The following is a 14989-nucleotide window of genomic DNA, read 5'->3' on the forward strand; positions in this document are numbered from 1 at the left end:
TCATGACTGCTGAAGTTCCTCTAGCAATGTGGGTATTTGTGTGTGTGTGTGTGTGCCCACGCGCGTGTGTGTATGTGTGAAAACCCAGAGGAAAAACAAAAATAAAACATAAATATGAGAGATACACTACTTCCAAAACTTGGTCTTGCAATCTATAATAACAAACTATGTGAAGATTATCACTTTTCTTTGGACGATTTGAAAGCCCATTAATTTGTTGTTGTTCCTGTGGTTGTTGAAGTTTATTCCATGGTCAAGGCAGTGTTAGGGTATTTATAAATAAGCCAAACGTTGCAGTGGTCGTATTTTACACCGGGGAAGAGGGAAGCTATTTTTGACTTTCAAAATGATCACTTTCAACACTTTCAATGGAGTTTGGCATATTTGAATTTTGAATATATTGAACCTATAAACTGAAGAGATATATACCAACAGGGAACTGTTTGTTATGACATACTGTAAGCTTTTACAACTAAATTCAACAATAGATCCAATGAACTGAATCTATTTTAAAAGAATCTTTAAAAAGCCTTTTCATGCTCTTGGCTTAATCAAACTCTCAAGGTAAAGTTTCTTGAGAACAATTTCAAGGAGAAGCACTGAATCTTATCCAGTTTACTGACAGGAGGACTTCAGGCGATACTCTTATGATGTTGTAGCTGAAAATTCTGTTTGAAGGTCATGAGGAATTGTGTTCTAACAGGCAGCTTTCATTAGGAGACCTTGAAATTAGCTCTTAGAACCTAACGTTTGATTCAACTCTAAAACTAACTCACAGAGAAAACACTTGGAGAATGGGGACTGGGGGAGCCGAGTATCTCCACATTCAAACAAAATAAATCAGCAGCTCTGACTTTGGTTGTGTTCTGACTTCCACAATGCCAAGGGCAAGAGCATATGGCAAACTAGGCAGCTTGTTCATGTCAGTGGTACAAGGCCACAGAACAAAACACACAGCCCTCAAGTTGAAAACAGACATTTAAAAAAATTACCACTGCTAGCTTTATTTTTAATCACAATACTGCATTGATTTTGAAAGTTTAATTAACAGTAAAGAAGGCTGTGGGTTCACCAGAAGGGGAGCTCGGGCTAATACATCTTGATAATCACTGAGAGGTAAGTGAAGAAGCTTTAGCACAGGACCTCTGAATTAAAAAGAAGAAAAAAAGCCACTAACCTGGTACTTTAATGTTCTCCAGTGATGTCTGGAATGAAGCTCTTCTAAAGCACTCTCGTACTTGTCTGTAAGGCTAGGATAGTGAACAGGGTCCTGAAAAGTAGAACCACTGTAGATATTTAAAATATGCCAGAATGGTCTGGGGAGGGAGGCTAGCATGGCTCTTAGCAAGCAGCTCTACTGTGAAGTCTAACATTTGTTAAGTACTTGCCTAATTCAGAATCCTGGAAGTAGAAGCAGGGTTCTCCCTGACCTCCAGGACACACACTCTGGAAGGTCCACACATATAACCACATATTATGAAGAGCCACGTGAAAACAGTAGATTACTGACTCCCAATATCTTTATGTTTCTTATGATACTTTCACATGCTTTCCTAAATGATTTGAGGGCTTACAAACCAGTAAAACAGGGAAGCAGAAGCTAAGTAAGTAATTGGAAAGGAAGAGAGTAGTTAAACCAGGAAAAAGTCAGAGCCAAGGTACACCACTGCAAATGAGCATCAAGCTCTGCTTTGTACCACCTGGCCAATCAGGAAGAAGAGAAAACGCGGCGGGCTGCATCTCTGCCACAACCTCACAGCAGTAAGCATTCTGGGGCCCCAGGAGGAACACTTCCTAGAGCTGAGGAAAAGTGGGTCATTTGGTCCTTAGGCAAGACTTTAAACAGTGCACCTAATGGTTATTTTTTACAATTTAAAATTTTTAACAGAAAATTAAAGCCAACAAAGGCTATTATTTTTAATAGCAGAGGAATATTAATAGAGGAAATTGAATAGAAGGTAAAAGACTACAAGATGGAAGCTGTAATTTATATCATTTGATTCATCCAATAAATTGTATTAGTTTGCTATTAATTGGAGGAGTGTATAGTTGGCTTTATTACTTTTTCTCTTTTGATTACCTAGTGACAATATGTCACATATGTATGATTTCAAGCTTCTATTCTAAAAACTTTGATACAACTGTTCTGGTTCTTAGTTCTCATATATAATGAGAAGATACCTTCAGAAGCAATGATAAGAGAGAACTCTGCCCCTAATTTAAAGTGATCATACTAGGGCTTCCCTGGTGGCGCAGTGGTTAAGAATCCACCTGCCAATGTAGGGGGACACGGGTTCGAGCCCTGGTCTGGGAAGATCCCACATGCTGCGGAGCAACTAAGCCTGTGCGCCACAACTACTGAGCCTGTGCTCTAGAGCCCGCAAGCCACAACTACTGAGCCCGCATGCCACAACTACTGAAGCCCGCATGCCGAGAGCCTGTGCTCCGCAACAAGAGAAGCCTCCACAGTGAGAAGCCCACGCACCACAGCGAAGAGTAGCTCCCACTCACCACAACTAGAGAAAGCCCGCGTGCAGCAACGAAGACCCAACACAGCCAAAAATAAATAAATAAATAAATTTATTTTTAAAAAAAGGAAAAAATTTCTATACCACATGAGGAATGTTCTTGGCTTCTAGTCTAGTTTGGTCCGCTGATTGTAGCTTGGGATTAATGAACCAATATGGTTGAAGTTCCCTTTGGGTCTAGCAAATTTATTCCAAACTTTTTTCAGTTGTATCCTCCCTAGCCAAGTCTTGTAACTCTAATTGTTTGTCATACAGGAGGCCAAGTGAAAGAATGCCCGGATGCTTACTACTGTGATTATGACTACCAGTAGGCAGTCTTCACCATGGTTCTCTGAAGCATTAGGGACCATATGAAGCCTTTTCCTACGATGACCCATTTCTCAATAACCTTGTGGAGTGGCTGCCATTGCCACCTTACAAGTGAGAGAAAACAAAGCTGAACCCAGAGAAGAAAGCCAAACGTACAAAGGTAAACCTTGACAGGTGGAAGAACTGCTTTCCTAAGGGAAAATATATTCAAATCATTAAGAAGTTTCTGAACACCATGGAGACATACAACAGGTCAGAAACAAAATAACTGAGTGGTATTAAACCAAATCCCGCACAACTCTGTGCTCTACTCGCCATTCTTCCCCAAACACACACCCCATCGACAGACGGCCTGCCATACGCCCAGCAAGCCCGTGAGTCTCCGATTTGGGTTGTCTTTTCTATTCTATTCTACAGCTATTTGGCAGGGAGTTGTTGCCGCCACTTTGTGTATCCCCAGAGCCCCCAAGACTGGGAAAGGTAACGCATGGTCAGGTCCACTTACCATCCTCTTCAAAATCTGTGACACTTCCAGGTAGAACTTGAAGAGGAAGCTGATGATGAGAGTCCTCTTGTACTCCACCCTCCCACCTGGGGCTGAGCCTGGGAGGGAGACTTCATCCAGAATCAGCCTGCAAGCTGCGTCCAGCATCTCTTCATTCCAGCGCCTATGGGCGTCAAAAGAGAAGACTCCTAGCCCAACAGGACTCACTACCTCACAGGCTCAGTGAACTTGTAAGACAAATAGCGACAGTTTAATGCAGGAGAAAAAGAGTACAAACTCCAGAGTCAGGCAACCCAAGTTCAAATCACAGTCCACCACTCTCAAGGTGTCTGGCCTGGGCCCACCAGTTCATCATCTGTAAAAGGGCAGTAATGGTAGAACACAGCTCCTGGAATGGTCGTGAGAAAGAAATGACAACTCATGTTAAGTCCTCAGCCCAGGAGTAACTGCTCCCTATATCACTAGAACGTTTACTGCATGCCAGGTTCTGTTTTACGTACCTTATATGTATCCATTCATTTAATCCTCTCAACTGTCCTATGAGGTGTGATTATCTCCCTGACTGATAAGGAAACTGAGGTACTGTAAGATTAAGTAAGCTGACAGAGATCACATAATTTATAGGAGTTGAACTGAGATTTGGACCCAGGCAGTGTGGTTCAATCAAGATTGTGGTTTTAACCGTTAGTGTATTACTTCTGAAATGTTAACTGGTACCTAGTAAATGCTCAAGAAATATTGGCGACTAGTATAGAAATAAAAAAGTTAGGTATGCATGTGCATTTAGCAAGTTATTATAAAACAAACTCCCATAATCTATCTTTCATAATGGTAAATTATTCTCTTACAATAAAGAATGCAGATTTACTCATTTTGCTTACTGTGTCTATATACTATTGGGAGATGGGTTCACATACACACACACACACACACTATATGGTGTCCACTTCAGAATTCACTACGACACATGGAAATAATCATGAGATCTTACTGGAATTCCATGTCGTTAAACAGAAAGGTAGTAAGCATTTTTCTTCTTGTAATTACATGATACCACAAAAAGAGCTGCTCTATTACTTGGAGACTAAGGACATGAATCCATACCTTCCGATGAGTTTCTGGCAGGAATTCTTTGCACAGATGGTGGTTGGACCAACGCCTCCATATGCAATGGATAACTCTCTAATGATGCCATCTCCTCCTCCAAAATAAACTCTCATTCCCGAATTGACTATCGCTAGTGCATTCTGTTGCCGCTGAGCTTGTCGGAAGGCTGACACAAACTCCCACTGAAAGCAAAAGTGAAGTGGCACCTGTAGAAACACACTGAGGGACAACTGTGCACGAGGCAGTTTGTTTATGTTGCCTCATTTGACCCTTGTCACACTCTCTGTTATGGGCCAAATTGTGTCCCCCTCAAAATCGATAAGTTGAAGTCCTAACTCCCAGTACCTCAGGATGTGACTGTATCAGGAGACAGGGTCTTTAAAGAGGTGATTAAGTTAAAATAAGATAATCAGGGTGGGCAATGATGTAGCATGGTGGTGTCCTCCCAAGAAGAGGAAATTTGGACACGGACACAGAGGGAAAGCACACGGAGACACAGGGAGAAGATAGTTATGAAAAAGCCAAGGAGAAAAGCCAAAGGAAAACCAACCCTGCAGCACCTGGATATCACACTTCCAGCCTCCACAAGTGAGGGTGTAGTTAAGTCACCCAGGCTGTGGTTCTTTTTTTTTTTTTTTTCTTTTTGCGGTACGCAGGTGTCTCACTGTTGTGGCCTCTCCCGTTGCGGAGCACAGGCTCCGGATGCGCAGGCTCAGCGGCCATGGCTCACGGGCCCAGCCGTTCCGTGGTATGTGGGATCTTCCCGGACCGGGGCACGAACCCGTGTCCCCTGAATCGGCAGGCGGACTCTCAACCACTGCGCCACCAGGGAAGCCCCTGTGGTTCTTTATTATGGCAGCCCTAGCAAATTCATACACCCTCCAAGGCAAGCTTGATCATTCGCATTTACAGATGAGGCATCTGTAATTAGGAGTGATTCAGTAATGAGCTCAGGGTCAAAGTAGGTCTAAAACTAGGATTCACTCTTGAGTCTGACTCCAAAGCCCTTCTTCTTACCATTAAGTTCTATTGCCAATGTATAGCCTCTTCAAAACCTCAAGATATAAGTAGAAGTATCATTTTAAGTCTTATTTAGGAAAAAGCCTCACGGGACAAAGAATTTTTAAAAATCTGTAAGAAAGTAACTTTAGAGTTTGGTTTGGGTGGCAGGAAGGTGGGGAGGGAGAAAGAGACACAGAGAGGGAGAGAGAGGTGGCGGGCAGGGCTGGGGAGGAAGGCAGAGTCTAAGGTCTCCAGATTCTAGCAATGATGGGGGGTATATAACACAAGTGAAACATACCTAGTCACAAATCCTCATATTCTCCACTGCAAACACTCAACACCTTTTCTTAACCCGCCCTATGTTGGAATTAACAAGCTGTGCACTCACAAGTAAAACCAAGAAATTGAAAGGACGTTCTCACCTTCCTCAAATAAGGGATGTTGACTGAGGTCAAGATTTCTTCAGGCTGAAGGTCAGCACTGGGGCACTTCCTGAGAAACTGCTCATTTAAAGGAATCTGTCGTTTTCCTTCTGTGGAAAGAAATGACACTTTCCCTGGAATCTGTTCTATTAAACAATCAAACTCCCAAAACTTGGGAAATAATTCTACCAAATATCACAGGAAATTTATTGTTTGAGGAAAAAAGGGCTCTTCCTATGTTTAAAAATCTTTCACCATGGGGCTTCCCTGGTGGCGCAGGGGTTTCCCTGGTGGCGCAGTGGTTGAGAGTCCGCCTGCCGATGCAGGGCACACAGGTTCGTGCCCCGGTCCGGGAAGATCCCACATGCCGCAGAGCGGCTGGGCCCATGAGCCATGGCCGCTGAGCCTGCGTGTCCGGAGCCTGTGCTCCGCAATGGGAGAGGCCACAACAGTGAGAGGCCCACGTAACGCAAAAAAAAAAAAAAAAAACTTTCACCATGAAATGGCATCTTGCAATGTTTCTTCCCATCTAGGGCCCACCTTTTTTTTTTGCCTTCCTTGCTTGATTATAAATAAAAATGTCTAGCAGAGTAGACCAGAGGTCAGGTAGAATCGGACCGTAGCACTCTTTCTGAGCAGCATGATTCATTTTGAGCTTTGTAAGAAGGGAGAGGACATTAATATCCCTTTTGATATTCTAATAAAGTCATTCAACAAACATTTATTTATAACCATGAACCCTACTTGATACGGTAGTGAATAAATAAATTGCCTTTAATGAATTTTTATACTAGTGGGATGCAGTCTTATTTGTTTATATCTTTTCTCAGCACCAAAAGAATTTCTGTTCTTTAATCAGCATATTGGGGGGAGGAACTGTTTAAAGCTATAATGAAATAGGACTTTGGGATAAAGCTAAGAAGCTTTTGATGTTCATATTTACATCACAAAACCTATTTCTCAATAAATGATTTTTTTAAAGGATGTGACTTAAATTGATAACTGAATGTACATCTTCTTCCTTAAGATAATTTTGTGGTTTAGATGACATGAAGAGTGGGCATTTAACAATGCAGGTAACAGAAAGTTAGTACATATTTCTAAATGAAAAAAAAAAAAGCAACGGATGTATAGAGGACCAATGAAAACTTCCTAATAATTGTCGACAAAGTTAAAATAAAAGAAATAAATGAAAAGTCCTGGACTTAGTTTCAAAGAACAAAACTCAAGTAAATAAATATAGAATGAAGCCCAACCACTGTTCAATAGAACAAGGTCTGCAGGCTTCCATCAATGGCAGCTGGAGCATGAACACATAGCATGACGTGGGTGTCACACACTCCTGTACCACCTGGAGAACGTCTTTGACAAAGGGGCCCAATCGTTGTCAATAGCCTAGAGTTCTCACCACTGTTCAGATCACACCGGGACACTAACCAACACTGGTCGATGTCAGGGGACCAGCATGGGAAAACATCTAGCACACGTCCTCAAAAAGAAAGAGATGAAGACATTGGGTGTGTGTGCATTTAGGACCAGACAGACCAACTTTCCAAGCATCCAGAAAGGCAGAGGAATTATTAATATTATAAAGGATAGTAATTTTCAAAACTGGACTTCCTGCATCCCCAGAGAGGCAAAAGGGTAGGAGGAACAGGGTTTAATAATCCCTAAGAAGGAGCTGTCACTTACCTTTTGATAGCACGTTGAGGGTACAGTTGCCCACGGCCAGGAGGGGGTTCAGATCTGAATCTGGATGCCTGCTCACTATGTGGCCCCCTAAAGACTTTTTAAAATAATGGGTTATTTTCACTCCACTTATGTAATTATAAAGACACAAGTGGTAAAATAAGAATCAAGCAAGACTTTGGAAAACTATTCTTTTTGTCTATTCCAAAAGAATGAAAATGTCATGATTTATCAGGGACAGTCATTCATGGGACACATACTAGATGTTACTGTCGTCAGATACATACAGCCATGTTCCTGATCTGGGATCCAGCCAGAGTTCCCAAATGCTTCAAGAGAGCACGGTACATCTGTGTCTTCTCCTCCGGGAGCTTCAGGATCACATTAGCCAGGATGTCCTTCACCTGAGCCAGGCTGAGGGCGGCACCTAAGGTCAGTCCTGAAATGAAATCATTTGTAGATAACGCAACGTGATCACTGCTGACCTGGAAATGTCCATTAGATTTTAGACTACAGATATGGGATCTTTATGCTAGATACATGCTACCCTGCTTACTGGTGGTCATGGTGGTGACGGTGGGAATAGTGGTTGGTAATGGAGGTGTTCATGATGATGGTGAAGGAGGTGATGGTGTTGGTGACAGAAGAGGGGGTGAGAGTGATGGTTGTCATGGAGGCTAAATTTTCTGAATACTCACTGTGTCAAGCACTATGCTGAATGCTTCACAGAATCGTCTTGGATTCTAACAAAGCTTTGAAGTATTAATAGTCCCCCCCACACTGAGATTCAGTTAAGTAACCTGACTAAGTTTTTCAGCTAATATGTGACATGGTCAGGAATTGGACTCCAGAGCCAGACTCCAAACCCACATTTCATTGCTTCTCATCATCGTCATTAAATCAATTTCCTTTATTGAAATGGAAAAGCCAGTTTGTAAGCTGCTTAATACGTAAACTTGTTTGGTTACTACTGTGCTTCTGGAGGGCAAAGACTCCATCTTTATCTTCTACCCAGCACTTAGCACAGTACCCTTCACTGAAAAGCTGTTACATTTCCCTCACACAGCAGACATAAAAGTTCTTCAGTGAAAATCCGACTCTTCAGACAATTAGTATCTCGTATAATTAGAGAGAATTCTTCCCTGAGCCTCCTCCAGAGTGTTATCACCTTACAAGGGAGTCTCTCTGTACATTACAATTATGAATAAGACTTTTTTTGCTTGTCTGCTGAGCAAAGCAAATAAGCTGATTAATGCATTTTAACTAAGAAAATAGGGACCTTAAGAACTCACCATTATCTGTATAGTTTACAACACTCAGTTCTTCAATTCTATCAGGAGAAATTATAACTGGGTGAAAGATGCCTTTAAATTTCATGTCAGGCCCTGAAGGATTAGGAAAAAAAAACAAGCAGACTGAGATGAAGGGGGGTTAACTGCCTTTTAGATTTTGAAATTGTGATTAAAACTGATGTCTTTAAATATATAAAAATTACATATCTATTGGTCTGTTCATTGCCAAATCGCACAAACAGAGAACCGACGGGTGGATTTTCACTAAACTTGGGGAACTCTTTGGACTCGTCAGCCTTAAAACTTGGCAGACACGTCCAAGACCACTTGTGGCATACTCAAAATTCTCCTTGGGAAGACTCTAGGAGACTCCTCAAAGAAGTAGGCAGTCCAACAGAGTTTACAATGGACACTACAGAAAGAGCCTGTCACTGCAGTTTAAGAAAACCTATTATGGCCATTGAGACACCACTGAGAGAGGAAACAGCAATTTCAAATACAAGCTCCAGATCAGTCTCTACGTGGAAAGACAGGACAGCTGTCACTGGAGCTGCTGCTGCTAATTTGTTACGGAGCAGGCCTCTTGGGTACAGCTCTGTGCACTGCTCTGGTTAGGGCAACAGGAATTCACTTATGTGATGGAAGTTGTAAAAGTCTCTTGAGCAGTGCTCAAGGGAAGTCAAATATAAATGATTTAAAATGTTATTTCAGACTGCTTTTTCGGAGAACATGCATATATGAGGTTTTCTCCTCCCCAAAGGCCTTTTCCTCAGTTTCCTCATAAGAAGTCCCTGGGGATCTACATACCCACAGAGGTGTTCCCCATGACAACCGGGGCCTGGGGATACTTGAGTTTGGCTTCTAGAAGTTCGTTCAGGGTCACTGGAGAAATCCATGTCATTCTATCACCACCAAAAATCCTGGTCCTTTGTGGTTGTTTCTCAGCCATTGTCTATTGAAAAAGCAATAAAAATTCAAGATCGTCTCATGATAATATTTCCACCTGTTTCTTCTCTGTCTTTACAGGAACAGAGAAAGGAGATAGAGATCTTTTTAAAAAATAAAATAAAAGTGTGACTTCCCTGGTGGCGCAGTGGTAAGACTCGGCGCTCCCAATGCAGGGGGTCCAGGTTCGATCCCTGGTCAGGGAACTAGATCTCACATGCCACAAGTAAGAGTTTGCATGCCACAACTAAGGAGACCATGGGCTGCAAGTAAGACCCAGCTCAACCAAATAAATAAATATTTTTAAAAAATCATTGGAAAAAGCAAAACAAAATAAAATAAAATAAAAGTCACTTAAAAGTAGAGCTTTACTAGGAATCAGAGTACAAGATAAAATGTGACAATATTTTACTCCTCTGGAGACTATTCCAATACAGCTCCCTTTGGTGCTTTTATATCTCAAAAGAATCCATTTCAATGCTTAAAAATACTTTACATGCTTAATTTCGTCAAAACATTTAATGGAAGAATAAAACTCAGCAAAACCGGAAATAGAAAACACGTCTAAATCTACAGATGCTGTGATGTCTTTTCAGGACATTTTTTAATACATACTATCTGCTGCTTCTTACATTCAACTGTCCCCTGGTGGTGACTCCACCCTCATTCCTCCATCTCTGCCCTGGTCCCATACTCTTTAGACCCTGGACTGAGAATGGCAGGTGGATATTACCTATTCGCCAATCAGCTTTCGAGAGGATCCATAAGCAAATATCCTTCCTGGCATTTCACTGTGAATTCCTCTAGGATGAGCTCAACTTTGTCTTACTTACCATTAGCTCAGGAGGAAATATCAATTCCTGAGTTGGATCCAATGGCAGAAACTCCTCTTCTGAGAAGAATTTTAGATTTGTCTTAAACAGAGAAAGTACCAGAAGTTACTGTCATCAGGCAATTCTCCCTACTTTAAATCCTTTGTGGAATAAGGTCAGATGAAGGTAGGCATAGAAGAGACAGACAGACAAAAAACCCCACTGGTCAGCTATGGTACCTGGGCTCTAAGCCAAAGGCTCTAACACAGACCAGGTCACCAGCATCTCAGCGCAGATGCTGGTGGGCCTCCAAAGCCCTCAGACCCTGCACATGCTCCTTGGAGCCTGGGGGGAGCACAGGAGGCAGCAGTGTGAGACACAACTGAGAACCAGAACACTCCCCTGAATTGCCACCTCTCTTATCACTCCCTGCCTTTCCATTTCCCTAACATCTCCACTAGAAAAAAGACTTGAAGAAGGCTTTTTTTAAACTAAGAGACAATAAGGGATCAATGTGTTCTCCCTCCTATATGTAGCTGGATGTGACCGAGAGTAACATCAGGAGTGAGGGATGAAGTTGTTAGGTTAGATTTTTCTTTTTTTTTTGATAGAGATGGGGGAGGGGACATGCTGACACACCTCAAATTAGTTACCTTACGCAGCCATTTAGTCTTCCTAAAGGTAAGTTGGTCTCTACTCATGTCCTGAGAAAATCTTATAAAAAATTTACATTTCACTGACCTCATTTCCTTCCTCAAACTCTGGTAATCCATTTATTCCTTGATCCAAACAGCAAACCCCATTTTCTTTACTTTGACAGCAGCCAGAAGTCTAGTGGGTGAAAAAAACAAATAACCAAGAATTTATTGTTGATTCTACTAAATATTTTTTCGGCTTTATTGAGATATAATTAACAAATAAAATTGTGTATATTTAAAGTGTACAACATGACTATTTGACATGCGTATACTTTGTGAAATGATGACCACAACCAGGTTAATTAACACATCCATCACCTCACATAGTTAACCATTTGTGTGTGTGTGTGTGTGTGTGTGTGTGTGTGTGTGTGGTGAGAACACTTTAGGTCTACTCTCTTCACAAATTTCAAGTACACAACACAGTATTATTACTATAGTCACCAGGCTGTAAAGATCTTATAACAAAGTCTGGCACATGGCAATAAATATTAACAATGGTTTAATATTTAATATTTAATTAACAAGAAATAATTTATTAATTTATTATTAATAGTTTATTAATAAATATTAATAACAAATATTATTATTATCACTCTGTTCTTATGATACACTGCTTTCATCATTTAAATTCCAAAGGGCCATCTTATGTCCCTCATTTCAACATTGTTCATCTATTCATTCAACAAGCATCGATTGAGTGCCTATTCCATTGGTGCAAAGTGACTCAGCCTCTGCGTCAAGCAGACCACCTTCTGGTGAAGAGATGGAAGAGCAAATGGGCAATTACACCACCGTGTGCCCAGCGCTGTGATAGGGGTGTGCTCAGAGGGCTGCGGGAGCAGCAGGGCAGGGTACCCAACCCAGACAAGCAGGTCAGTTAAGACCCCTTGGAACAATGACCCACAGCCAATGTCGAAGTGCTCACGTGCTGCCTTTGTGGCTACCAGGGCAAGCTCAATGAACCAGGGTAGGCGCCCTGCTCAAGATCAAGTAACAAACAGCAATTATGGACCTTGAGATAAGAAGTAGCCCTGCATTAGTGACAATGGGCTATTTTCCTAATCACACCTGCCAACCCGCACCATTTTGTTTCATTGAGGAAAAAATATACTCAGAAATGTATTCCTTTCTACTCACTTTACAGAAAGTCTTGCATGCATCGATTATGGGCCTGTATCCAGTGCAACGGCACAAGTTACCTGAAAGGGAAAAACCCAACTCTGTTAATCAAGGAACCTAGAGAGAGGCACCGTCTGCCAAATGCATGCTGGAAATAAGGACCCCATCCAAGAAGGAAGCCCTGTTTGACATTTTGGTCCCCAAATCCACAAAGTCGGATTTTTTTTTTCGTCAGCTACTTGGGATACCTGGTTGATAGTCTTGAGGTAGTCTAACAACTCAGCTATCTGTACTTTCTCTCTGTAAACAGTTTTTATATCCTCTGCTTGTGATAGGTGCTCAAAGAATACAATGATTTCAAGCCAAGAACTCTTGGTCTATAGGCACACTCAAGAGCTAAGCTTCACAACCCAAATGCCCATCAACAGATGACTGGGTTAAGAAGATGTGGTGCATATACATATAATGGAATGTTACTGAGCCATCAAAAAAGAATAAAATACTGCCATTTTCAGCAATGTGGATGGACCCAGAGAATGTTATACTAAGTGAAATAAGTCAGACAAAGACAAATACTGTATGATATCATTTATATGTGGAATTAAAAAAATAATACAAATATACAAAACAGAGACAGACTCACAGACAGAGAAAACAAACTTTGGTTACCATAGGGGAGAAGGAAGCAGAAAGGCAAATTAGAAGTATGGGATTAACAGATACAAACTATTATATATAAAATAAACAACAAGGATTTACTGTATAACACAGGGAATTTTACCCATTATCTTGTAATAACCTACAATGGAATATAATCTGCAAAAATACTGAATTACTATGCTGTACACCTGCAACTAACACAATATTGTAAATCAACTATACTTCAATAAAAATTTTTATTTTCCATATGTAGTAAAAGACAATGTAAATAAAGCTGCATTGTACATCATTTTTTTTGATATTTTAAAAAAAGAGTTAAGCTGCAGTCGATAGAAAGATCAAAGGCATTATATAGCAGCAAAGATAATTTTCAAACTCTGGAAGCAATTGGGCACACAATTTATTTACAGTAAACCATTAGGCCAGTGTTCCTCCACAGTGGTCCATATCCCATGTTCTCCTCCAATCCCCAAATCTGGCATCTATTTAAAACACAAAGCCACTGAAGCCAGCTGTCTGGGGTTCGGTCCCAGGAATCTTCATTCTTTACAAACTCCTATGTAAGTCTTAAGCACCCGAAAATTTGAGAACCCCATGTCACTTGTTCACATCACAAACGGCCACGAGATCAAATGCATAATAAGACTTAAGGGAAATAAGGCAGAAGACAGTTTGTGTCTTATGCACCTCCCCTTTCTACTTCTGTTTAGTCTTGTCTTCCCTGGAACACTTTCGCAGAGGAGCTGAACACATGAGCTTTCGGCCCATGTAACATGGCAGAGAAATAAGGTCCCTGGGAGACAGCAGACAAGTAGAGCCATGGAGAATTTCACCAGAAATAGGATTTGGGAGGCACTTATTCTTTAGAATTGTTCAGAGTCTTGTTAATGAAGACCTCCCCCTATCCCCCGCTAAACACACACACACACACACACACACACACACACACACACTGAGTTCCTGAATTTGATAAACTAGCTCCAGATAAAGGCAGTTCTTTGAAATAAGTATCACCAGAAGATGTCAGTCTCTTTGATTTCATGTTGCACTCATCAGGAGCCCTCTGACAACTTCATATTGCCCTGAAAGCACCCACCTGATAGGAGAGAGCAGCATGTGGAGATAACTGGACCCTTTCCAAGGGTAAATGAATAAACTGGCTTTGTAATTATTATTAAAATAAGCACACAATAAAAAAGGGAGGAAACTCTTACAGATTAAGAGAGACTTGAGAAATATATCAGCCAAGTGCAATGTGTGGATCGCGTTTGAATCCTGATTTGAACAAACTAACTCCTCCACTTATTGGTGGCATCATTTTTAGTAAATTACTCTCTTTAAACCTCAGTTTCTCCATCTATGAAATGGGGGATAGTAATAATGCCTACCTTATAAAGTTATCATACAGAGTAAAGGAGGTAATTTTTATATAGCACTTAATGTAGTGCGTGGCACCTGATAAATGTCTCATGTTAGCTATCATTGTCAACATCATTTAAAACTTAAAGCACACACACATATAACCTACCACCAAGAGCATCAGTTAACTGACTCAGGGTGGGCTCTGGGTGGTTCCTCAGCAGCGTGTAGATGGACATCACCATCCCAGGGGTGCAGAAGCCACACTGTGTGCCATGACACTTGGCAATCCTCTCCTGGAAGCACAGAAAGGTTGAAAGGCAGAATCTTGGGCCTGACCCCAGACCTAATGAATCAGAACCTGCATTCTGACAAGATCTCTGGGCGGTTCACATGCACATTAAAGTTGGAGAAGAAGCCCTGGAAAATCCTTCTCAGCCTTGGTGTCTCCCTTTCTTGGGCTGGGGTGGCCATGATGACTGGTCCTCAACAGCTTTTGAGCTTCACTGAAGGTTCTCAGCTTTCAGAATCACCAGGGG

The 14989-nt window shown here is 41.4% G+C and overlaps 1 protein-coding gene across 3 annotated transcripts in view; it reads right to left on the minus strand.

Moving 5' to 3' along the window:
* AOX1 (aldehyde oxidase 1) overlaps positions 1 to 14989 on the minus strand; it is an 83918-nt gene that overhangs the window by 56686 nt on the left and 12243 nt on the right. For all 3 annotated transcript variants that reach the window (XM_082630126.1, XM_082630125.1, XM_082630124.1), the window contains 12 exons: positions 14620 to 14746; positions 12450 to 12511; positions 11353 to 11442; positions 10633 to 10713; positions 9662 to 9806; positions 8855 to 8947; positions 7850 to 8001; positions 7566 to 7659; positions 5874 to 5983; positions 4447 to 4631; positions 3343 to 3505; positions 1178 to 1270 (listed from right to left, as the gene is read on the minus strand). In XM_082630126.1, coding sequence (XP_082486252.1) covers positions 1178 to 1270; positions 3343 to 3505; positions 4447 to 4631; positions 5874 to 5983; positions 7566 to 7659; positions 7850 to 8001; positions 8855 to 8947; positions 9662 to 9806; positions 10633 to 10713; positions 11353 to 11442; positions 12450 to 12511; positions 14620 to 14746 — 1395 coding nt within the window. The remainder of the gene's footprint in view (positions 1 to 1177; positions 1271 to 3342; positions 3506 to 4446; positions 4632 to 5873; positions 5984 to 7565; positions 7660 to 7849; positions 8002 to 8854; positions 8948 to 9661; positions 9807 to 10632; positions 10714 to 11352; positions 11443 to 12449; positions 12512 to 14619; positions 14747 to 14989) is intronic.

This window comes from Mesoplodon mirus, assembly GCF_964341445.2.
Source record: "Mesoplodon mirus genome assembly, chromosome: 8".
Classification (NCBI taxonomy): Eukaryota; Metazoa; Chordata; class Mammalia; order Artiodactyla; family Ziphiidae; genus Mesoplodon; species Mesoplodon mirus.